The 26,053-nt window shown below is 44.0% G+C and overlaps 1 protein-coding gene across 2 annotated transcripts; it reads left to right on the top strand.

The window, feature by feature from the left end:
- The first annotated feature begins 2,583 nt into the window (after positions 1-2,583).
- Positions 2,584-25,801, top strand: bmp7b (bone morphogenetic protein 7b). 2 transcript variants are annotated; one of them, XM_052057146.1, is made up of 7 exons: positions 2,589-3,376; positions 16,419-16,611; positions 17,290-17,438; positions 21,873-22,076; positions 23,860-23,936; positions 24,019-24,129; positions 24,788-25,801. In XM_052057146.1, exons 1-7 carry the CDS (start codon positions 2,977-2,979, stop codon positions 24,935-24,937), a joined length of 1,284 nt encoding a protein of 427 aa, XP_051913106.1. In that variant the 5' UTR covers positions 2,589-2,976; the 3' UTR covers positions 24,938-25,801. The 2 variants fall into 2 exon arrangements, with proteins under 2 accessions (XP_051913107.1, XP_051913106.1); XM_052057147.1 differs by lacking the exons at positions 23,860-23,936; positions 24,019-24,129 and having other exon boundaries at positions 2,584-3,376.
- Positions 25,802-26,053: the final 252 nt, after the last annotated feature.

The raw sequence follows: 26,053 nt of genomic DNA, 5'->3' as shown, positions 1-26,053 counted from the left end.
AATATATAAAGTTTAAAAAGAAGCTTACCGTATTTTCCACACTAAAAGGCGCACCTCAATGCCTTCCGTTTTCTTAAAAGCTCACAGCGCGCCTTAAAATCCGATGCGCCTTGTGTATGGTCATTACAGTAATATGTCAACCCCCAAAATGGCTCCTTGCTAATCAGGGTGTAGTGTAGTTTAATGTGCTGTTGGCATTTCCTTGAGCGTAGCTCTATCTAGTGGATGCATTGTCGATTGTGTCTTATAATGCGAAGCATCCAATATATGAAAAAAAATTACAAAATAGGCCGTTAATTGAAGGTGCGCCTCATAATCCAGCACGCCTTTTAGTGAGGAAAATACGGTATTATGCAAGCGTGTGTGTGTGTGTGTGTGTGTGTGTGTGTGTGCGTGCATTATCAGTCCAGGTTACTTTTTCTACAAAAGCAAATTGTGGTGCCTTATTGATTCCTTAAAAAAACATTACATTCAATAAAGAACAATGCAGTGTCTGCTAGTAGAATATGCAAGTGATAATTTGATATGATTTATGACAAATGGTTGTAAAAAAAAAGCCAACTAATTGAATACAGATCGTAAAACACTCACAGATGAAGATGTTTGTCGAGTGAAAACGTGTACAACATCCAGCCAGCAGCCTCTCGTATCTCGACACTACTATGGATAAATAGTGAGATAACATGAGTTATGTGAGTAAAATGATGACTGGCTGAAAATAAACGTGTCTGTTGTCAATTTGTGTCCTGTCTTGGTAGTGTCTGCCCACAACCCAAAAAATAATTTGTGACAGAGCAGACTGGAGTCTGTAACACAGCTGTACGCAGTGTTTTGAGGGTTGTTGATAGAAGCTTCAAACGCAGTTTCCTCTGCTTGTCTGCTTTCTGTCCCCCTGTCAAGGACCTCTCAGTGAGGCTCACTCAGTCTCGCCTGAGCCTTGTGCCCACTGTTTACTGTGAATTTCACCAGGCTTGGTGAGTCGCAAACAAAGGGAGGTCTGTTCTTTTTGTCTCATCCATGGTTGTCATCTCCTGGCATGGCAAAAACTAAGCCAAAGACCGGGGGGGCTAGTTAGAGGTTTGACCTCAACAAGCCATCTTGAAAAGAGAGAGAACACAGGAACAAATGAAAATGACTGTACCAAGGATGAAAATGATACCAAGACCCTTTGGGTACTGTCTACTCTGTAAACATCTGGAGCCATTACGAGGTGCAGGATAAAACTGGTAGCGGCAGTGCTACACTTTCATCCGGGCTGGGGTGGGGGTTGTGGTGGTGGGGGCAATGGGTGGCTAAAGCTGTCTCGGGGGATCTACAAAATAAAAACCTGTAGACTTGGAAACACGTTATCAACTGTCAACATACATTTTTATACTGAATAAAATAAAACATTTGAAAAAGCTCCCCTTCCAACTTAAAAAGGGCTGGGAATGTGTATGGATAATTTAATGTTTAAACTTTTTTAGTTAGGAGACATACTTTGGGGGTACATAGGCAAGACTGGCCATGAGCCCGCGGGCCACACTTTCAGTAGCCCTTTGATTGCCCCCACCTTTGCCCTTTTTTATTTACTTTTTTTTTTCGAACTCATAATATTATTCAGAAATTCCAGGAAAGCATTCAATGTATTATCCATACGGAGAATGTGGGTAAATGTTGAAAATATTCCTGGATAATTTTGAAAATAGCCAAAAGTTAATAGTCTGGCCTGACACCTTGAGGAGTTCAAGCATATTTCAGGAGGGGGGGCAGTCCCCTCCACGCTCCCACACCGCGAGTTCACCCAATGAAAACCGGTCCACTACTTCTAAGCAACTATATCAAGCAAAATGAAGAACAAGTTGCGGGCTTTTAGCTATTATCAATATTGACCCTAAAAGGAGAAGCTAATCATTTCTTGAGGACGACAAACAGACACATTTGAGGTGGTGCACGGTAAGGTGAGCCAAGTGGACAGGACTCGAAGACCCTCTCTGCTCGCCCCCTCTGTTTACAATCATGGCTAAAGCTGTTTGGCAGCCTTGCTTGCTTTGCGATTGAAGTTCGGCGAGCTGCGGCCTTAAAGCATCGAAAGAGGAGTCTTTGAAACTCCATTCTCTCATGTTCTAAGAGTTCAGTCCTGCAACAGCCATCTGAAATACATTCAAGTGTGTCAGTGAGAACAGAACTCACGAGAGGGTCAGCGGCGCAGCGGCTTAAAAGTTTGGTGTTTAAGAGGTGCTGGGGCACTGGGGGCAGATGGAGCATGGAAGCAGCTGCCAAACATCTGCAACCCTCCTTTGTAATCTGTGGCTGTTCACCACTGCCTTTGTCACAAACGTCCTGCCACAGCAGAGCAGAAAGTGTGGAGTATGGTCAAAAATGAGTTTGGGTCCACAAAGCAAGCTATTTGGCGCAATCGGCATATCCCCCCCCCCCCCCCCCCCCCGCCCCCAAGACCCAATTAAGATATGCAATCATAACAAAATCCCCCGAATTATTCAAAACAGACTCTTTTCCATTGGCAATTGTAACGAGCGAGGGGGGAAAAAGCAATGTCGACATCGTCAGTCATGACCGTTCGCACCGAAGTGCAATGCATGAACAAAATATTGTGTGAAACGGTGCTGAGCGTACAAATACAAACCCGCCGTCTTCATTCAAGCTGCCACCCTCTTTATCTCTTTCGCCTGCTCCTCCCATCACAGCTGTCCGCAGAAGTTGTTCTCTCCTGGTGAAAGCCGCCAGCTTCCACTGTGCACTTGCAGTCAGCAGCACGCAAGTGTCGCAAGGCAAACAGGCGACAGAGGACCACGCGCTCCGCCTGATGAAAAACGCCATTCAAAGGACGCAGTCGAAGTTTGTGATCCATTCGGGAGAATTTCCCGCATCATGACGGCAGCTGATTCAGGACACTGAACACGGTCGCTAATAGTGCAAACGACTGTTTTGGAGCTTTTGGCGGCAGAGAGACTTTTACGCACGGCGTCGTTTGCTATGGCATCCCTTTTGGAAAGACGCGCACCAGCTTTGCTCTTCATTTGGAGTTTCTGCGTCGTGGCCGACACGAGTTTTACAAACTTTTCCGTGGACAACGAGTTCCACTCCAGCTTCATTCACCGCCGGCTGAGAAGCCAGGAGCGCCGGGAGATACAGCGGGAGATCCTCTCCATCCTGGGGCTGCCGCACCGGCCGCGACCGCACCTCCACGGCAAGCACAACTCTGCCCCCATGTTCATGTTGGACCTGTACAACGCCATGTCCACGGAGGTGGACGACGACAGGTACTCCTATCCATACAAGCCCATCTTCACCACGCAGGCGCCTCCCATCGCCGGCCTGCAAGACAACAACTTCCTGAATGATGCAGACATGGTCATGAGCTTTGTCAATATAGGTAGGATGTCTTTGTCTAACATAACAGCCTTTTGGTTTGTTCCCTTTGGAAGTGCTACATGGGGAAATCAATTCAATTCATGCTGAATCATTCGCATTTTAGTGATGGCAAGCCAAGAGGCCACTAACTTGTGTCATTTCAAATTCCTCAAACACAAGTAATGACCTGTAAGTCTGCATACGCAGCTCGTCATAAATCACCAGCTCGACGCATCACTTTCCTCATGCAACTTTCAAACATGTTATTGTGTGGTGTGCGCTGGAGGAGAACTGCCACACAATGCGATTTGCAAGTTTCTCTGTTCAACAGCTCTGCAGGAGCTCGAGGCCAGGTGCTGGCACTCGGAGGTTCGAGCAGGTCGCTGCGTTATCTAAAGAATGAGAGTGTGCCACCAGCACAATGGATCAAAGTGCAGTGGGTGTTCCCTTCCAACTGCGATTCAGAGGCGCCTCTGTGAGTACGGTTCCCTGGCTGCTGAACAATGGCATTCAGCTATGAGCCATGCTCGATGAAGTCAGTTGCAATTGGTCATTCAAAGAGGCCATTTGCGAAGTGGCCTCTTGTGTTTCTATTGATTTAAGACTTGTGTGCAAAGTAAAAAAAATGTGTCAATATAAACTTGTTGAAGAGCATACAGTTCACAGAGCTGCACTTTTACACTCCTGGTAAGATCATTGTCGGAGCATCTTGGCAGGAGAGAGGGAGGTGACACTGGCTCCTCCGCTGCACTGTATAATTACAGTGGGAGCTGCTGCATTGTGACTATTTTCGAAAGGCTGCAACACAGATGGATTTGACCACAGAGACTCCCAAAGTCAAAAGGCCTCGCTAAGCGTGCAGCTAAGGTTGAATGCATCAAGGGGACAGGGAAGAGAGATGAGAGAGGCACTCGATTCCGAGATGCGTCAGCAGATATGGCCATCGATCACGTTCGATTACAAGTCGTATATTCAAAGGTTAAGCAGCAAATGTTTCTCTGAACTTCTGAAACCCCCTGACGATGACGTGTGGGGTTTATTTATTTATTTTTTGGAGGCATGAATTCTGTGCTCCCGTATGTGCTGCATCTGCCAAAAGAGTTCTGTTGCCCCTTGTGATAGCATCAGTTTCCTGGCAGCTTGATTAGAGGCAGCAGGTACACTTTGTTTCTTTGCCTTCATATGAGCGTCAGGCAGAATCGGATGGATTGCCCATTTCCTCTTCAAATTCCTTTCTTTCCACATTTGCTCATTGTGGTTTTTATTTTTATTTAGGTCGCCTGAGAGTAGAATGAGTGTGGCTTTTATTTAAAAACAGTCCCTGGGCTCTCTGGAAGTCTCCAGCGCCTCTCTGCCAAGGTGCATTAGCCTTTTCCTGAAAAGCTTATTTTAACGCATTGCTTTATACAGTACTATTAGTGTTCATCTAATTACAGCGCTGATACCAGCGAACGTGTATTTGTGTAATTATGGTAAGCCGAAAGCATATTCCACACAATTCTCGTTGTTCCCCCTTATCATTTTTTCATTGTCGCCCTGAGGAGCTGGAATTCTTTGGAGTCAGCTCGCGTGAGAGGCCAGCTTGGGTCGGTGCGGGCTTTGGGACAGACCCCCCATCCAGGGACGTCCTCTCGCTGAGTCACCTCCGTTTGAAAGGCCAGCTGTGTAAATGGCTTACAGCATACGTTTAGAATGCTCAGCAATATGCACGCAGCCTGGGCCACCCAAACACGTCGCGCATGTTGCGCCCGGGGCAAAAAGAGGGCACTTTAGTAACCAAACCTTTGCTGCACCACACACTGGCATCTTATAAAAGTGTCGACTCATTTCATCAATTTGTATCTCATTATAACAGAAACTGTCAAAATGTTGTCCTAATTAAAAAAAAAAATGGACCTAGAACCTTGACCCAGGGTCAACAGATAGATCCAGCTCACAATGAAAACACATTCTTCCTTTCATACCTATCCGTTCATCTGTAATGCCTTTGTGTTTAATGTGGCGGTCGATGGCAGCATTATCGCTCAGCCGCAATGAATTAAGTATGTCATAAGCATTTCCTGTATAACAAATTACAACTTGCAGTGCTTTTGGCCAGACCGAGACGGTGCGCCGTAGTTCATTTACTTGGGATCTGGTTAAGCTTATTCTTACTCAGCTCGGATTTTGAATGCTGAACATTTCCGTGCAGGGTTACAGTTAAGTAGTCTGACTTTGGCATTGTTTTTCTTTGCACCCTGGATGACTGACACAGAAGCAACAGTTACAGGTACTGCGTCATGTAGCCTTTTTTTCTGGAACACAGAATGTTTAGAAATGTGTGTGACAGTGCCGTGGTATGTTTCTGTGTTTGGTATCTCGGACAAAGAGAGCAGATGGTGTGCCTGCACTTTCAGTGGGTGATTTGTTTTTCAGAACAGGCCTTTTCAAAAGTAATAGTTTGTCATCATGATGGATCATGTCACAACAATAACAAAAAGTTTGTTTTTGTTATTCACATTTTGTCTATCCCAGACCAGTTACTGTCCATGCATTTTTGTAATGACTTGCATGGGTCAGCGGTGTCCTTCATTATTCTGATTATGATAATGAGTATTATTATCCTGCAGGAGATATGCACACTTTGCGTCAAACTTTACATTTTGCATTGTGAAATGAATGCTGGTCAGTATATCATGGCTGTGAGTTCTCGTTATGTTTTTATATGTGTGTGGCTTTGCAGTCGTATGTTTCTGTGTTTGGGATCAGACAAGGAAAGCAGCTAGCGTGTCTGCACTCTCAGTGGGTGATTTGTTTTTCAGAACAAGCCTTTTCAAAAAGCAATAGTTTGTCATCATCATGGATCATTTCATCACACAACAGCAGGAACAAGGGGTATTTCTGTGTTGTGCTGTTGTAATCAGTGCCAGATGTGATATATTTAGCCAAAAATGACTACAATGAAAAAAAAAAAACCAACGTACATGCTCTTTTCCTTCTTGCGCTGTGACACAGAGGAAGTGTGTAACTTCTGCTCACCAGGTAATTAGTTTCTCCGTTACCTTGGTGACCTGACAGGGCACCACCTGGCCCTGCACCATACCACCTCATCACTCCCTTCGGAGTTTGTGCTTAGATGTCTGCCCGTTAATGTCTGCACCCGCTCTGAGGGCTGCACGCTCAAATCATACCAGGAGCATGTATTCATCCATTCTCTTCCCACCTATGTGCCTATTTCTCCTTGCATTCCTCCACAGTGGGCTGCACGTGGAGCAGAGGTTAATATAGATGTTTCCCACTGTCTGCACACCAGAGCAGCTGTGCAGAGAAACTTGATATTTTCGGAATCCCTCATCGCAACCTCCTCCATTATGTCTGGCCCTGTCTCAGATTCATCCTGCATGCAAGATCCTGCGACACCCATGAATGTCCCTTGTTTCCTTCCTGCGCCAACAGTATTGATGTATCAGCACCGGTTCAGCTAGCTAACAGAGAGTCCCCGATGGGTTTCGCCACATCTCGTCTCCAAGCACCCGCTCCGGCCCTCACCTCCTGAGGTTTAATCCTCAGACATAAAACATTTCAACACTTTCTTTTGTGTGTTTTTCCACTCCCCCACCTCTTTCTTGCACACATGCACACACTTTCTCTGAACCCCAAGCGCTCAGATACACACACACACACACACGCACACACACACACACACACACACACACACACACACACACACACACACACACTATTGATTTCTCACTTTCCCTCCATCCATGCATCCATCCAACCATTTTCTGATTCGTTTATCTTCACAAGGGTCGCGGGATGTGCTGGAGCCTTTCCCAGCTGTCGTCGTGCAGTAGGCGGGCTACACCCTGAACTGGTTGCTAGCCAATCAGAGTTCTCATTTTCCCACCCTCATAAATACACATATTGTCTATCTCCTCCAACTTTCTGGCTCTGGTTCAACTCTGAGTCGCTTCTCCAAATTGACGCAGAATAAACAAGCAAGCGCTGAAGGCCCGTCATTCCACAGTGAATGCATCCTGCCATTGACAGCATTAGTTGCCTTTCTCGGTTCATGAAATCACTCGTGGACCTCTCCAAATGAAACTAAAAGTAAACACATTTGTGTATAGTGTGGACTGGGAAAGAAACATGCTTGCACTTTTCAGATGCCCAAAAGGAATGTGCTTGGAGCTAATTAGTGTTATTCAGGGCATGTTTTACAGCCTTGTGAAGAGTGGGGAGTGAGCAAAGGCAATGGAATGTTACAGTTGGTAGAGATAGCCGTGCCTTCCTGTCAGGCCATTCCTTTTAATGCACGCCATGATTTGATGTATTATATGTTGGGCTGGTGGATAAATCAATACCAGAAACAATGAAAAAGAATCTTGCATCTCCAGCGGCTGCCAAAACAGTTCCAGGAAAATTTCTGCTCTGGATCTGATTCACCTGCTGAACCCAGGAGTCCAAAATGACATCTGGGAGTATGCAGCAACTTCTACGCACTCTTGGCGCTGCTCTGGGAGAAGCACTTGGTGGGTGGGACTTCACAACAGGGCAAGGTGTCCAAAAGGCCAGATGCGTGAAGTAGTGGGTGTTCCAAATTTGCTGGCCAGAGCTCATTCATTGCCAGTAATGTTAGGCTCATTTTGATTTTATTGCTTTCCTACATTGCCCATTTTGCCCCCCCCCCCCCAAAAAAAGTTACAAAGAAGTATATTTTTGAAAAAGGGCACAAGAAAATGCAGTACAACCGTCTTGCTGCTTTTCTTTCATCTGGGTTTCTATAGCCTTGTCTTATCAGCGACTAGCAGCATATCAAACTCCCCCGCACTTTGATGACTACCCATGCAAAAACTGATTGAGCAGCTCTTCCTCGGCGGCACTAGGGATCAGGTGGGGTGGAAAAGCAAGGCGTAATATCAGAATAGCATTGCGTTCCTTTAAAGCAAGTCAGGCACTTTTTTTATCCCCTTTTCTTGTGGGAACAGAATGTGCCTTTGAACTGATGTGTTTGTGCATAATAAAACACTATTTCAGAGCCACTTTCCCTGACCAGTCACCAGTATTGTGTGATGCTAACTGAACATTGCCTCAGCGGAAGCCCTATAATACCAACCAGACTCTGCAGGCCAGATCAAAGCACATAAAAGCAGCAGTGAATGTTTTTAATGGTATGATGAGGAAATATGACATCCGTTGCCTATAGAAACGGAAGCCTATTTCTGTATGTGTGTGTGTGTGTGTGTGTGTGTGTGTGTGTGCGCGTGTATATATGTGTATATATATATATATATGTGTGTGTGTGTGTGTCATGTGGGTTGTTTCTCTGCCAAGCCTGCAGACAGTGGACATCTGGTTATGTTGGGAGTTTGTAACCCACTGATAAAAGTGGAGAAACTACTTGTACCAAATTATGATGAATTGCCTTTTTCAAAATACACACGTGCATGCGCAAGTGTAGTCTAATGGATGATTTGGTTTCAATAACATTTCAACCAAATGAAAAGACAGGCCATCGATTTGTTATAATTAAGTAAGATGCAACATTTGGCCGTTGTGTCAATCTCAAGTATCGTTGTTGTTAACACAACAAATTGGTCCAAATAAACTAACTACACTCAGAAAATGACGATGGGGGACTTGGAGTATTTCAAAATGTTGTTTAATGTATCCCATTGGGAAACGTGAATCATTCAATGCATGAAAAGGACTGGGAGATTGTCATGATGTTGCTTGTGAACGTGAAAGTCCATAATAAGAGTCAGGAAGGAAGGCTGAGGTGGTTGTGGTTGCTGAGACCGCAAAATGAAAGAGCATAAAACACATGCGCAAGAGGTCACTGATAGTGTAGTGGTTCACTCGCCTAGCTTTCATGCAGGCAGCGTGCGTTCTTGACTGTGAAAGATGTGTGCCTTGTGATTTGTGCACAGGGTGCAGCCTGCCTGTCTCCTGAACTCAGCTCGCAACAACCCTGCGCTAGCATCAGATCCAGCAGTGTCAGTACAAAATGTGTGTTTTTTGTTTTTTTTTGGCTTGGATTGGGTGGAAAATAATTCCAATCGAGGAAAAAAAACTATTGCCATCATAAAACCCACCATATACAATTGGAGCAGGTGGAGTGGAGTGACAGCTACTATAATTTTCTACTATTAGGAGGCGCAACCAGCATTACAGTTGACATGCGAGGGGGTGCCTTTACCCACCATTATAAATTTGAAGTCAATTGGAAAATGTGGGTAGCAGCCACACCCGGCGCCTGACCTCAGTCTTTAGTGGAGAATATGAAATGCATGGATGGGCCGAGTTGCGATTACCACCAAGCTACAAACAACGGTGTGCGTTCCTGCAGGGAGTGCAACAGCGCTACGTTCCACAGGTTGTTTGACTACTTAATAATCATTTCTGGCTTCAGAAAGTCCATCTCACAATTTACGATGATACTCGATGCGCTAAAAATGTTTTGTCGCCATGTGGTGGAACATAACACTGTGAAGGCATGCTTGTTGCCATTTTTGCAAAGTGAGAAAGACCTACACAACACTTTGCTCTGGTTTAGAGCCTATTTAAAAAAATGTTGAATCCAAAATACAACCAAGTAAGGGAGTATGACTTCTTTTTTGCCACAAAAATCATCGAGTCCCCTTCCTTGTGCACGTCTCACTCATTGATCCTTGCCCTCGGATGTTTGTTATTGGCTCACATGATTGGCTGGCGTAACGATGAGTTGTATGTCGTTTTGATGATTTTGAGATATCTTGAACGTTCATGTCGCTACGATGAAAACAAATCCTTTTGCCTTTCAGCAAATATGACCAGCCAAAGCAGGTGCAGTTTGCAGCTCCAGGGACGATTGCATTCATTTTGATTTGGTGGCATTACGGTTCGATTTGACATGATGCGTATGTAGCTTTTGTCTTGTTTATTCACATATATCAAAATTGAAAAGAAACAACAACAATCAGCAACACCAAGCCAATTTGTAGCGATTCATATCTGGTGTGCATCTCTCCTAAAAGACAACTGGATGCCCATCTAATCCATGGGTTTCAATACAATGGGTGACATTTTAAAACTTAACGATTACTGTGACTAACCAAGTGAATTCCATATATCTGTTTTCTATGCTGCTCAACCTATTCAGCCCAGCTCACTTAGGTGCCACTCAGTCACTGTTTCGCAATGCACATATTGTGTCAAGACTGTTAGTTTATCACACCCTTCTTGAATGGAATCGAAACCCATGTTGCTTGCACCATAGTCAGATGAATGAACCACTACACTGTCAGTAACTTCAATTTTTTTTTTTCATTGTACGCAGCAGGTTTGAAGCCAATTTATTCAAGTTTTTGTGTTGCATGGCGAATCATCAAAAATTTTTTGGCATAGAGCCAGGGACTAAATTTTGGTCTGTTTCAAATTTGGGTACCATTGGGAGAATTGCATCGTAAGCATGGCCCTTAGAATTTGCCCAAACCAGTGCAGGATGCCGGTCGCCAGCTGGTCACTTCTAGTGATGGCTTGGCGAGGGGATCCTGTTGTTAGACACGTTCCGGTGGTTGATGTTCTACTGCTGTTAAACCGAGCGACGAAAGTGTGTAGCTTCTCTGTGAAGGAGTTGGTTATACTGTATTTGACTTTACCACTGCAGCGTTGGGGGTTCTGGTCATCATTCAAGTCAGCCCCCGTTTCACCTTGTTTCTATAGCTGATCTACAGTAAGTCATCCTCCTGAACTCTTCTTTCAGCCCTCCTTAGTCTTAACCTATCTCACAGTTTCTCATTCTGATATGTCTTGTCATCCGTTTTCACCTTACAGTGGGGTCCGAAAAGCTGTGAGGTGTGTCTTGTTTTGACATATTTGCACAGGGATGTAGCTATAGCTCTTTCTGCATTGTGGGAGTTATGACATACTGCTCTCTTAAGGCTGCCTTCTATAATACAAATGAGGCTAAGCGTTGTTTACATCAATTGCTCACGTCTTTAACAACTCAAAAGGCAAGTGGATATTGTAAACATACTTTATTTCACAAACGTTTTTTCATACTTTCTCCTGGGTCTGGCCATACAGTTTGCGCATTTCCGCCTCACTGAGCAGTGAGTATGGAGGCAGATACAAATACGTAATCAACATGTGTTCCAACGATTGGCTGGCAGGATCCAAATCTCACTAGTCGGGCAAATTCATAGCTTTGCTACTGAATACATCGTTCATACTGCACACCCCGACTTCATCCCTTTTAATGTTCCGCAAAACAACATTCCCGAGAGAGAATTGGGCAAGCTCGGGCATGAATGGTCAAGAGATAAACTGCATGATGATGTCGTTCAGTCAGGGTAATTGAAACATGTGGTTGCGCTTGATGGTCTTTAAACAAGTCCAACACGTTCTCTGTGTTCCAGTCTGTTACATATAGAATATACCATAAATCTCCGGTCAGTGATGCCCAGTGAAGCGTGAGGTGGAACCTTCCTTGCTTTATGGCTGCAGAGGGAACACTTGCTTGTTTGATGACTGCACTGAGAGACAAGAAAGGCCAAGATCTGTGATCTGCAGACTGCCTGTAGGCTAGAGAACTCATAAAGATTTGGTTTGACCACAAGTAAAAGACCTTTCTTCTTGCGGTCGCTGCCTCAACTTGCACACATTCAGTCTGAGTGGCACGTGCACGCCCTCAGGCGGACACGCACGCCCGCCTGTGTGCTCTTTTGTGAATACGCACGCAAACGCTCTTACCGAGTTAAGGAATGATCGTCAGGTGTGACCAAGTTCCAACGTGAAACTCTGTTGACCCTTTTCCAGTATAAATACATCACACGGGCATGATGTCATCAGGAGTGCAGGAAGTTTCTTGACATAGTAATCACCCTACTGTGGTTAGCCGAAAGATCAAACCCTCTTTAAACTTTATAGGATAAACATCCTGAGCAACTTGTCCCTTCTTTGCAATGCCCATTTCTTCCCCAGGCTCGTGGAAACTATGACTCCTACCAGTTCCCTGGATTGTAATTAAAACATTGTCAAACCGTCTGAGAGGAAGAAAGAGGCAGGTCATTATATCGTGTCAGTCAAATATGCGTGGCTTGTGAGTGTTCCAATTTCTGAAAATGATGGACATTTGACTGATCATGGGAATCAGCTGTGGCATAGGACTTAATGAACTCCACAGGGATCTTGTGGAACGGACATCTCCAGAAAAGACTGAAGGTGGGAGGGTGAAGATCAAGCCGAAGCGCAGCAGTGCCAGGGGTGAGCTCGCCCTGGGCCCCCCTGCCTTGCGGCGGAAGTGTTCAAGGTGCCACTGAGGCGTGTGACGGTGCTCAGCAGACACTTGGGCTAATGTGAGCCGTCACATCTGTCTGTTGTTGCTCCGGAGGCCGAGGTGTCTGCGATACTTCTTGGGTCTGTAAGACAAGGAAGTGAGGAGTGAGCAATGAGAACGGCAAAGGACAGAAAGTATGATAGTGATGTTTGTCACTATTTTTGTTCTTTAAAAAATTGAATACAAATCCAAGGGATCATATTGAAGTTGAGAATCAGCCAATAGTTTGCTTTAAACACCAAATGGATACTGCTGTTCCCACATATCTGCGGGGCTTATTTTAGCATTCTTATCTCACTACAGGGAAACCTTCAAGGAAGGAGTGTCATGACACACACTAATTTACTCTGAGGACACAAAGCATGACACAGTGTGAGAGAAGATTTATGAGCTTTAGTCTTTCCATTTAACACTTGATACAGCAGTATTTGAAGAAAATACGACATTCTTGCACTTTTAATATGAAGTTAACTTCAGCCATAATGTGCTGAGCAACCCGAGCAGAAATGTCTACACGTGTTCTTCTTAGTAACTTTGCGTGGTGGAATCAGAAACAATAACGAGTGGCTGCACTTAAGGTTACAGGTTGTTTCCCTCTTAAAATGCAACTTTGCATTCAACTTAAATTCTGATGTTTCGGTGAAGGGACTCAAGGTTTTGTAAATAAATTAACTAATGCAAAACTATTCCAATTAAAATTGACAACCGTGATACACTCGCACAGAAACTGTTATCGGCAAATAAACAAATACATGTGTTTCTATAATGTATGTGTTTTGTAACCGCGCGGCACAGTGGTCAACTGGTTAGCATGTTCGCCTCACAGTGCCCCAGCCTTCCTGTGTGGAATTGGCATGTTCTCGCCATGCCTGTGTGTGTTTTCTCCGGGTCGTCCGGTTTCTTCCCAAATACCAAAAACATGCACTGTGTGTTAATTCGACATTCCAAAATTGTCCCTAGGTGTGATTGTGAGATAGTGTGTGAATAGTTCTTCGTCTATGTGTCCCCTGCGACTGGCATCTGCAAAGTTGTAAAGCATAAAATATATTTGGCTTTAATTTAATTCCACTGAAAACATTAAGTATAACGTGGACATGTTACTCAGTGATAGATAGAAAAGATCTGTTGGTACTGACCCGGCTAGTGAGGATTCCAGTGACGGAGAAAAACCCACGCCCGTTGATGGTTCCTCGATCAGTTTCACGTCTAGGCTCAGCAAAACGGGCATCTGTCAGTGACGGATTGACAGACCTTCCGTCAGTATTGACGGAATGCCACACCTCTGGTCCGTAGAAGAAATAAATACCCTGGGTGTTGACGACTCAAAATGGAATGACAGATTGAACTCATCAATTTGTCATTGTGATTTGCTTCATGTGGTCAGGCCAGGTCAAATGATGTGGGGTCGCACTGCTTAATCAGCAGCTTGTATGAAAAGCAAATCCGACGGCAGACCAAATAACCAAAGCATCTCACTTTGCGTGTGTGTGTGTGTGTGTGCGTGTGTGTGTGCATGTCTATTGGTGTGCATTTGTGGTTGCATTTGTAATTATGTATTACAAAAAGCTATATTGATAGTCTGACTGCAAGATGGGACACACAAGGCTGTCTGCTTCACAGGTTCTTCCTCATACTTTGTGATACCTACCCCATGTGTGTGCCCAATGTGGACCCTCGGCACATCATAAAAGCGGGTCAATGTTCACTTTGTGATGTGCGTGTGTGTGAACATGTGTTTGCAGAACAGGTGAAGCAATGGCTAAACACTCCCGGTTTCAAGAAGTCATTCATGTTTCTGAAGGTTTGGCTTCCACAGCTGATGACTGCTGTGCTACTTACGGTAATTGTCAGATCAGGTCTGCGTTTAAGATAAAGCTCCAGGCGGTTGTAATGCTGCCACAGACTACGCAAACTGGTGCCTTGACATTTTTGGAGAAGCAAATGTGTCCCAAAAGATTTCAGCTGCTCTCGAGCTGAGAGATTGACTTGGCTGTTTTGCTGATTGATTGCTTGGCTATACTTAGCTGAAGGTCTGCATAGGCTTCTTCTCAAAAGGAGTTCAACTGGGGGAAACATGGAGGAGAGATGTCAATATAGAGTTGATGTGAATTTGTGAGCTTTGCAGTGTCTCAATTTTTTGTGTTCTCATTTGATAAATAGATCACAACTACAATGTTAAAAAGTGTCGAGGAAACTTCTCCATTTGGCGATGGACCTTTGCTTCTGGCATAATTAGATTTCGCAACAATTGTAAAGGGATCCTAAGAGTCTGATATTAGATGGGTTTGGGTCCTTGTTAAGGGCACAATGGCAGCTACAAGGTATTAAATCAACACAACTCATGAAAACAATTGAATATCTTTTTTTTTAATTAGAAAATTACGACATTTAAACAATGTTGCGTCGACTTTGTATCTTTACTATAAATGATATATAAGGTGCAGACAATCGTTAAGGCTCAAGTACATATTTAGAGTCTCTTTGAATCGTACTAACGGCGACTGGGTTTGTGGGAGACATAAAAGAAACGCGATGTAAAGCCTGCAGGGGGAAAAAAAACAACTTCATGGCAACCAGAGCGGAGGAAGCAGCAGGTGCACTGAAAGTAAAACGACTGCACAGGCATGTGTCAAGCATGTGTAGGGGAGCATGCGTAAGACATCACGCCACATTCATCTTGCCAACAACTGCTTTCGAATATATGCGCTGTCATCAGAAATTCTTATTGAACTGGTGTGTTTATGGGCCTGAGTGTGTGTGTGTGAGACGTAGGTTTCAAAAATAAATCGCTGTTTTTTTTTTTTTTTCTGCCCGTGTTTTACCAAGGAATTTGTTACGAAGTTAAGAACATTTGGTGGGTGGAGCTTAAATCAACAAAGAGAGGGTGGAGATCAGTCAACAGAGAAAGTTTAAGCAGAAGTTTGGAATATTTATTTATTTATTGATACATATTAAACACACTTGTCACAGGGTCATTTTCTTGTGTAGAATATTTTCTTACTAGCATTGCAAGAAGCTTTGTCCAATATGATTGACACATCTGATCTTTGGCGAATGTCTTTCTTCAGTAAGGTCTCATATCCAGGTATGGTTCATTCTTCATTTATAGTTTCATTTGATCCTAATTTTATTCCCGTATTTCCCAACTGACCTCAATTTAGAGGTAAAAAAAAGAAAAGCTTTTCAATATTCTACCAAATAAAACATTCAAAACTCATTACACATTGGTTCAATTCAAGACTCAAATTTGATATGTGAATCCTTCCCAAAAAACAAACTAACCTTAATGCAGGTGTGTCAAACTCATGTGTGAGGTCTGCCTGAGTGTTAATCACGAAGGGAAAAGTGGATCGAGATGTGGAGAGTTGCGCCGCTGATCCCTGCGACGTCCTGCCAGGACGTAAGAGGAACATGCTGAGGGGTGGTGGGGGTGATGTAAGGAGGTCACTTCCCAAGGGGGTTACAACGGGCTGGTTAGTGTTGTGGAGATGAGCGGAACTATGTACTCCAAACATGGATTCTCAACTCACGAGAAACAGATGAGAGTTGGACTGAATGACTCGCCGGGGCTGAGAGGGGAGAAGTGAGGCACTCGTTAAATTGTCAGTGTGCCTTTATCATGCCAGATGTGTCGCTTCTCACTCATCATGAGTATCAAGACAAAGCAGGTTAATGCGCTTAATGTGCCACTCACCAGCTTCCAAACAGCAACATATGAGCGACCAATAAGATCTCTGAAGCCATCATTGTTTCCTTCTTGCAGTGGAGCATGACAAGGAATTCCTACCAGTGCGACGGCATCATCGAGAATTTCGATTTGACCTGTCCCAGATTCCTGAGGGTGAAGCGGTCACGGCTGCTGAGTTTCGTATTTATAAAGACTTCATCCATGAACGCTTTGATAACGAAACCTTTCGCATCAGCATCTACCAAGTGCTGGAGGAACATTCCGACAGGTGAATACTTCTGGGGGTTTTTTGTCTTCTTTTTGTCTCAACATGGGTGTTATGTACGGGGCTGAACAACATGCAGGATATATAACATATTTGATACAGCCACAAATAAAGAGTACAGACTGTTGTTTTATCACATCAACATGTACAGTACTGCAGTATTCATCTTAAAGCTTGCCCAGCAAAACCACATGTCAAAAGATGCCACGATGGTCCCTACAAAAGTGTCCCACGGTCATGTGAACAACACATGATGAATCGGAGGTCTGTGACACACAATCGGGAGATGCCTATGGCCGCATAAAGGACACGATGGAGATTTTACACTCCATCCGGAGTATCCATGCGGTCGAACGATGTGACCGAGCTTGCTACATTTCCCACACATGTACTTTTTCACAACAATTTTCTTCCTCCTTTTGACTTATGACTCATGTTGCTACAAATTTTAAGGCAATGATGGACTATATGTGGTGTATCAATGGCTAGTCATTTGTAAAGCCATTATTGTCAATTAAAGAAATGAGGTGTTCCCCTGGGCTTCACCATCTGGAGCCCCCCCCCACCCCTCCTGCTCCATCCTCCCAACCTCCCTCTTTGCTTGGAATTCCTTCCAGTCCCTGTGCTGCTTCTTGTGGTTGTTTACTTGCGACACGTTCATCTTCTGTGTTCCCTGCACAGAGAGTCTGACCTTTTTCTGCTGGACTCACGAGTGATCTGGTCTGCAGAGGAGGGCTGGCTGGTTTTTGATGTGACGGCCACCAGCAACCACTGGGTCCTCAACCCAAGAAGAAATCTGGGTCTGCAGTTGGCTCTGGACGGCACAAACGGTGAGTGTCACAAGCAGAACTGCGGAGCATGAAAACCAAGGCATTACTGCACCCGCAACAACTTAACATACCAAATTATGATCAACCCCTACAGTAAATTAAATAATTACAACTAATTTTTGAAACTAATCACACTGTGTCTCTGTGTGTCAGTCAATCGATCTATCTATTGCATAAAACATTACATCACATTACATTATAGCCTGATTAATTTTATATTTCATCTTCAAACTACACAAAAAATGGCCAACAATCAAGTCCGTCAAATTATCATGTCTTATGTCATGTCTTGGGTCCAAGTCCAAGTCGAGTCTCAATTCTGAACCCTTGTCAAATCAAGTCACAAAATCGAGTCAGCTTGAGTCCCCAGCTCTGATTTTACCTATTGCACATACTTAAAACACATTTAAGTCATTTAATCCCAGTCATTTTCACTGGAGCAACTCCCTCAATCCTAGCGTTTTACTGGATTTTGACTGATCTTGCAAGGCCCACCGAATGTTTGGTTCTAATGCTATACAAACATGGAGCCTAGCAAAAGAAAGTTTGGACTCTCTTCTTTCAGCAGAAAAAAAATGTTTCTATCTTGTTCCATTCTTCAGCAATCGGCATTAAAAAATGGCTAAATTTCATAAAAATGGCGATTCCTGGGCAAAAAAAAGAGAAAAAGAGGTTTTCGTAAAAGCATGCATTTCAAGCATATGAGGCACCACTGCCACCTACCGGTCGCTTTTTTTTACGTGATTTACAATGCAAACGGCTTTTTCTCAATCACAGATTGCATCAGACCCTCCTCCTCTCTATGACGCAAAAAAAGACAGACTGTATGTACGTCCTTGGTATGTGGGGCCTAATTTTAAAAAGACGTACAAGAACATCTTGTAGAGTTAAAGAGTTAAAGTCCGAGCAATGTGAAAATACATGTCTTCTAAATTGTCGCTGTTATCTACATTTCCATACAAATTTGAAAAACAAAACCAGGAATTAACGAACATGAGTCTTCCATATTGTAAAAATCCATGCACGGCGCGATACCATGTCCCCGGTTCAGCACCCCAATTTTGTTTATAGTATTTGTTAGTTGTTTCTAATTATTTATTTGTTAATTTAAGTAAAAAAAAACATTTACAAGTAGCCATTCTGTTTCAATACAATTCCTGTTCCCATGTCTGTGTTGCAGCTGTGCCCCATGTGTGTTTGTGAGGGCTGGATAGGAAGGAGGGGGGAGTCTTTTAGTTCCTTGCACGTTAGGTATTGGTTAGTACATGTTCAAAGGTTTCTGGAAAGTATGTTATAACATATTTCTAAACAGGTTGAATGTGTTTGCGAAACACGCAAGTAAAGCCACAAAACTAGATTGTGTATTAGTTTTGAAGTAGGGGCCCGGTGGTCGACTGGTTAGCGTGTCGGCCTCACAGTGCAAAGGTGCAGGGTTCAATCCCGGCTCCAGCCTTCCTGTGTGGACTTTGCATGTTACGCCCGTGCCTGCGTGGGGTTTCTCTGGGTACTCCGGTTTCCTCCCACATTCCAAAAACATGCGTGGCAGGTTGACGGAATGCTCTCGGTGTGAGTGTGAGTGCAGATGGGTGTTCGTCTATGTGTGCCCTGCAATTAGCTGGCATTAGCAGGGTGTACCCCGCTTACTGCCCAAAGACAGCTGGGATAGGCTCCAGCACGCCCTGCAACCCTTTTGAGGATAAGTGGATCAGAAAATGGATGGATGGATAGTTTTGAAGTGATTTCTATTTTTTTATTATTATTTTTATCTCGCAAAAAATATATATACAATATATTCATTCATTCATCTTCCGTACCGCTTGATCCTCATATATATATATATATATATATATATCTCCATCCATTTTCCGAACCGCTTAATCCTATAGGGCGGCCCTATATATATATATATATATATATAGGGCGGCCCGGTAGTCCAGTGGTTAGCGCGTCGGCTTCACAGTGCAGAGGTACCGGGTTCGATTCCAGCTCCGGCCTCCCTGTGTGGAGTTTGCATGTTCTCCCCGGGCATGCGTGGGTTTTCTCCGGGTGCTCCGGTTTCCTCCCACATTCCAAAAACATGCATGGCAGGCTGATTGAACACTCTAAATTGTCCCTAGGTGTGAGTGTGCGCGTGGATGGTTGTTCGTCTCTGTGTGCCCTGCGATTGGCTGGCAACCGATTCAGGGTGTCCCCCACCTACTGCCCGGAGACGGCTGGGATGGGCTCCAGCACCCCCCGCGACCCTAGTGAGGATCAAGCGGTGCTGAAGATGAATGAATGAATATATATATATATATATATATATATATATAAAACCAACCTCATGAATGTTCGTTGGGAATCTGTAGCCAACTTAGACCTGATAGCAGGCTAACATAGCTCATATAGAGACATACAGCATGTGTTGCCTTCATTATAAGGCTTTTTCTTTTTTGCAGTTCCAGACATATTTGTTTTTTGTTTATTTTGGTCCCATATGGCTCTTTCAACATTTTGGTTTGCTGACCCCTGCCCGTGATGAACCCACTTGGGTCATATCTTTCCAGGCGGTCGCTCTTTTAATTTACAGAAGGTGCAATTCCCCTCTTCTCAAAAGAAACTCAATCAGACAATGCCGCCACAATCCGTCATTCCAGCAGCATGGTTAGTATGCTCGTAGGAAGCATGCCACGTCATCACGTCTTTTGACACTATGACTGCCTGAGGTTGTCATCACCATGCTCGGTTGTTAGTCTTTGGAAAACACTGTCAACAAACAGTGTTGATCAGATGAGTGTGATTAATGACATGATGTCTCTCAGGTTGGCAGGATGTTGCATACCTGGCAAGGAAAACAGATGCTTTCATGATAAGGGAGGGAATGCAACAACTATTAGTGTGTATTGAAGTCCCGATGAGCGAGTGTAGACAGGAACACAGGACGGTCTGCCGGCAGCGTCAAGCAGCAGCCTTGATATGCCAAACGGTGATCAGACGCACATTCTTCGGATGGGGCCACACAAGCATGTGCCAACATACCCACATAGAACATGCAAAGAAGCCAAGGCCTTGACACACACACACTGTATATAATGTATGTACAGTATATACAATACAATACAATACATCCTGATTTATCTAGCGCTTTCACAACAGCTGCAGCTGTAACAAAGCGCTTTACAAAACAGTTAACATAAAGTAAATAATAAACACAACACACAACATAAAAACACGGACAGTCGTGCAATCCTAACCACTTTTCCCTCAATACGCGAAGGAGTTCTAGATGAAAGAGGAGAAAATCAAAATGTCCTTTCACCAGTGGATGAAAGACGTTATGTTCAAAATGTGCACACGTCGGCTTCAAGCAAAGTTTCAAAGTAAACCAGAAGCAATAGCATCCATTGACAAAAAAAAGACATTGGTTCACTTCTCCTTTCCCATGTTAAATTGCAAGCGGTGACTCTGTTCCAAATATGCATCCGCATTCTGCGCCAACGCTTCTCTCTCCTCACCCTCAACTTCAGCAGCCATCTATCCAGCCGCACCAACGCAGACTGTCCAACAGTGCCGACATCTCCACTTATATATAAAGAGAGAGATAGTTTTTTTTTTCTTTTTTTGGGGGGTGGGGGGTGCGCTTGAGCACACCTAAAAATTTGAGGAATTTCCAGAGAATGATTTGATGATGAGATGATGAGACGCGCTTGTGGGCCACTTTTCTGTACTGATCGGGGCAGCGTTGCAGACACAACTGCAGGGAAGCTGTCAATCAAGGTAATGTGCAAGATGAACTGAAAAAGGAGATCCTCCCGCCTGCCCAAAAAATTAACACAAAAGCAAAAAAGGCATGTGGACTCAAAATAATAAAAGTACAAAGACTGAGACACTAAGTAGCAAAGCAAAACTGGGACTAAACTCACAAACCACCAGGACACCGACAGAAGCAGTAATCATGGAACAGGGAACTAAATACAAGCAAACAGATGTGACAACTAAAAACACCTGGACAAGACACAAGTTGCTTAAACACGAGCCCAGATGGACACAAAAACCTAATGAACCATGCATGGAAAAGCAGACAAAACAAAATCTAACACAAATCCCCACATCATATTTTCTACGAATTCAAGCTGCTATCACGTCTATGTCATGTGTCTGGATTAAGAACTTTTAACCACGATCCACAAATATACTTTGGCCTGCATTCACCTAAGCACCAAGCACAGATTTTTCCATTGGCAATCCACAAAAAAAAAAAAAAATTCTCAGTTGTGTAATTTTATTCTTCACTTTCATGGGTGGGCAGCCACTGCCCACTCCAAAAAGAAATACACAAACAAGTCATTTTCCAATAATATGGTACAAACGAGAAGCACACATTTCATTTCCAACAAGGTTGATATCAATAATGACACTTTTTTTTGGTATTCTTCTCTGTGTCACCCTGTACAGGCGACAGTATAAACCCTCGCGCAGCAGGGCTGATCGGTCGCAGTGGGCCGCAGAACAAACAGCCGTTCATGGTGGCCTTCTTCAAAGCTACCGAGGTGCACCTGCGAAGCATTCGTTCAGCACACGGAGGCACCAAGCAGCGGAACCCGAATCGCTCCAGAGGGGCCAAGAGCCAAGAGGCCCTGCGAGTGGCCAACATTGCAGGTAATCAACAAAAGTGTGTGTCAGAAGGAGTAAACCACACACACACACACACACACACACACACAAATAATCTTCTGTGCTCTTTCCCCTTGTTTTCGTGAAAAAACAAAACAAAAAATTAACAGGTAGTTTGATAAAACTGCCACTCTGAAAACATCCAAACTAAAATCATAGTATGGATCTTCAAACCAACCTGAAATCTGAAAAGCACACAGACTGCTCTGCCATATTGTTTGGCAGGCCCCAAAAGAATATTTGCAAGATTAAATTATGAGATTACAAACATGTATAAACACCAGTCCAGCTGCCTGACGAGTTTGGCAACATCCTATCTAACAATTCACTTGCCAAGTAGCCCGCCAGGATTCTGCCATTTTGTCCATTTCTGAACGTGAATGCAAGAGGCTTATTTTTCTTTTAACCAAATGACATAAGTAATCATTGTTATGCCATACTAACAATCATAAAATTTGACAAAGACAAAACATGCAATACGTATATCTAATGATCTTTCACTGGAGGTGTGAGAGGTTCATGTTTATGGGACCCGCTGAAACATTAGAGTGTAATGCCAGAGGTTTGAGTAGCCCTCGGCCGCTTTTGTTTATTTGCACAAGCATTACAATCACATTAGTTCCCGTGTTCTCTACGAAGGAGTAAAAGGTTTTTATGGCAGAGCACATCTGGGCTGTGCTGTGGGGCAACCGGCGTCACAAACACACAAGCCTGTTTAGAACTTTTTGGACCGACATGGCCTTAAGTGGATGATGAGAACCAGTCGTTCCTGATCACTGACCAATTTGGACCCTTTTTGGCCAGAAATAAAGCATAGCTAAAAGTTTTCCTGATGTTCGATATATATCACTTCTTACACGCTAGTAGTCTCCATCACAGCTACATTAATGATCACTTGAGTAGAATGTGTAGGGACATTTTGGAAGCTATCTGCCAAAAGATCACAGCTGCATTTGTTGGTATTTTCAAATTTTTAAAAAAAAAGTCGAAAATTGATGTGTTTATCGTACGTCAGCGACGATATGCAGTCACGGCGCCAACAGCTGTATTCCTCTGACCATTTGTGTTATAAAGACGACCCAAAAATGATATATTCCAGGGTAACATATGTGGTACACCACATACCAAATCAAATAGTTTTGTTTTTGTTTTTTTTTTCATTCTGATTGCTGTAGTAGTTGGCAGTGGTACTTACTCCAGCTCAAAATATGGAGCAATTTAAAAAATAAGCAAGTGCTTTTGTTGGCAACCACAACTGTTCTGAGAAGCAAATGCAGATTTCCAATATTTTTGTAGAATATCGTCAAATTATCATGATGGATTTTTTATTTGTTTTTATATTGAGATATTTCTTTAGTTCCGAAGACCCACAGTTGTTATCTGAAGGGAGCACATGGGTATGATGCCCCCTAAAAAGTATTGCCAGGTGGAGGGGTGATGATAGCTGCCACCTATGACGCTGGATGCCTCTTCAGAAAGGATTGTTGATGGGCAAATGGAAGATTCTGTCTTCTCGTCATGCATGGGGTGCATTGCCCGGCAAAAGCCCACCCTTGCCTGGTCAACAATAACACAAATGAAGAGTAAAGCAAGAGGACAAAGGTTGACGCCGCAATGTGAGCTGGGTGGCCCATTCGCAAATTGCTGCTGGCTCTGGAGGAGATTTCTGATAGCAGCTGTTGAAATGTTTGAGTTTGGATCTGCGTTGTGTCAATTGGGCTTAATTGTTGTTTGAGAATGACCAATGTCTCCCCCTCTCCTTGCACAGAGAACAGCAGCACTGATCAGAAGCAGGCGTGCAAGAAGCACGAGCTGTATGTCAGCTTCCGAGATCTTGGGTGGCAGGTCCGAACTCCTCACATTTAATATCACGTCTCAGCCTCCCTCTGTGTCTGCTTTTTAAATCATAACACCGTCCCATGCCCAGGACTGGATCATCGCTCCTGAAGGATACGCAGCGTACTACTGCGAGGGCGAGTGCGCCTTCCCACTCAATTCGTACATGAACGCCACAAACCACGCCATTGTGCAAACGCTCGTGAGTAATCTTGAGGACTTTTTCGAATCTAATCATCCCATCACCTTTCAAAACAATACATCTTTATTTATAGAGTGCTTTGACAACAGCTGCAGCTATAACAAAGCGCTTTACAGAACATTCATTCATTCATTCATCTTCTGAGCCGCTTCATCCTCACTAGGGTCGCGGGGGTTGCTGGAGCCTATCCCAGCTGTCTCCGGGCAGTAGGCGGGGGACACCCAGAATCGGTTGCCAGCCAATCACAGGGCACACAGAGACGAACAACCATTCGCACTCACACTCACTCCTAGGGACAATTTAGAGTGTTCAATCAGCCTGCCACACATGTTTTTGGAATGTGGGAGGAAACCGGAGCACCCGGAGAAAACCCACGCAGGCCCGGGGAGAACATGCAAACTCCACACAGGGAGGCCGGAGCTGGAATCGAACCCGGTACCTCTGCACTGTGAAGCCGACGTGCTAACCACTGGGCTACCGGGCCGCCCGCTTTACAGAACATTTCACATAAAATAAAATAAAATAAAAATAATAGAACGCATAACATTAAACATGGATGATAATACAATCCTACCAATTATTCTACAATCGCCTTGTTGTTAGAAGCAAACCGTGGATGACCATGCACCTCTTTTTTTTCTGCTCTTGGCACACGCAGGTTCACTTCATCAACCCGGACACAGTTCCAAAGCCTTGCTGTGCTCCCACGCAGCTCCACGCCATCTCAGTGCTGTACTTTGACGACAGCTCCAATGTCATCCTCAAAAAGTACCGCAACATGGTGGTCAGAGCTTGTGGCTGCCACTAGAGGCTGATCACCTTGTCACATACTAGCGCGCACACACACACACCCACACACATACACTTACACACAAACACGCAAACAAAATCCTGACGAGTTTTGGCACAAGAACATGTGGTCCAAGACAATTTCCTGTGTGCAAAAAGCTCTTGTTTCGCCTACAGGGTAGTCTCCAAGTAAACAGTGTTGTGTGGCTGAAATGGAATTTAAAATTACACACACACACACACACACACACACGCACTTGTGCTCTCTACTGTGTATACAAGACATTTTAAGCCATGTATTCATTCACCATCAACAATCTTGTTTATGTTCAGTTGTGTTAGTAGCTTCTTTTGCTGTAGATGTTTATTTCTTACGAGAGAACCTGGATGCAACTTTGGACTTAAGGAACTGTATTAACGAATTGTAAATAATATTGTCATACCAAGCAAATAGTGTATTTATTTCCTGAGATGTCAATCAGGTTTGTTTGTTTGTGACGCTGACAGCTTTGTTTCCCACACAAAGAACTAAACCTAGAATGGCCCCGGGATTGACTGACCGCCAGTCCAGGGTGGATCCTGCCGCTCGTCTGAAGTCAGCTGGGCTAAGCTCCAGCTCACCCACCGCACTAATGAGGACAGCAGTATAGAAAATGGCTGGATACATACGCATAAAATGACTCCGACAGAACTATGCGCACACTTGTCATGGAAACAGTGACTCTATTTAATCAGTGGAAGCTGCTACACAAACTTGAAAGCTGATTTCAGAAAGTGTCTGAGGGAGGAGTGGAGAATGGCGCAGAGTGGGCTTTGTGTGAGCAGCCTTTTGTGCTCCTGACATGTTCAGGTTCTCTGCTGTAATAAAAGCTGTCATACTCAAGGTGGTGTATTTGTTTGTGAGCTATCAAAGATAAGTCACAGTGCCCTAAACTTCTACAATTTTTTTTCAGGCATTTAATATGGCTGTCGTTGTTATTAGATTTGAAGGCAGATTTTGGAAACTGGCGGCCTTGTGGTTGACTAGCACGTCCGCTTCGCAGTGCGGAGGTGCAGGGTTCAATTCCAGTTCCGACCGTCGTCCGTGGAGTTTGCATCTTCTCAACGTGCCTGTGTGGGTTTTCTCCGGGTACTC

Source organism: Hippocampus zosterae, chromosome 2 (genome assembly GCF_025434085.1).
Source record: "Hippocampus zosterae strain Florida chromosome 2, ASM2543408v3, whole genome shotgun sequence".
NCBI classification, from domain to species: Eukaryota; Metazoa; Chordata; class Actinopteri; order Syngnathiformes; family Syngnathidae; genus Hippocampus; species Hippocampus zosterae.
This window is presented reverse-complemented; position numbering and strand designations above follow the sequence as displayed.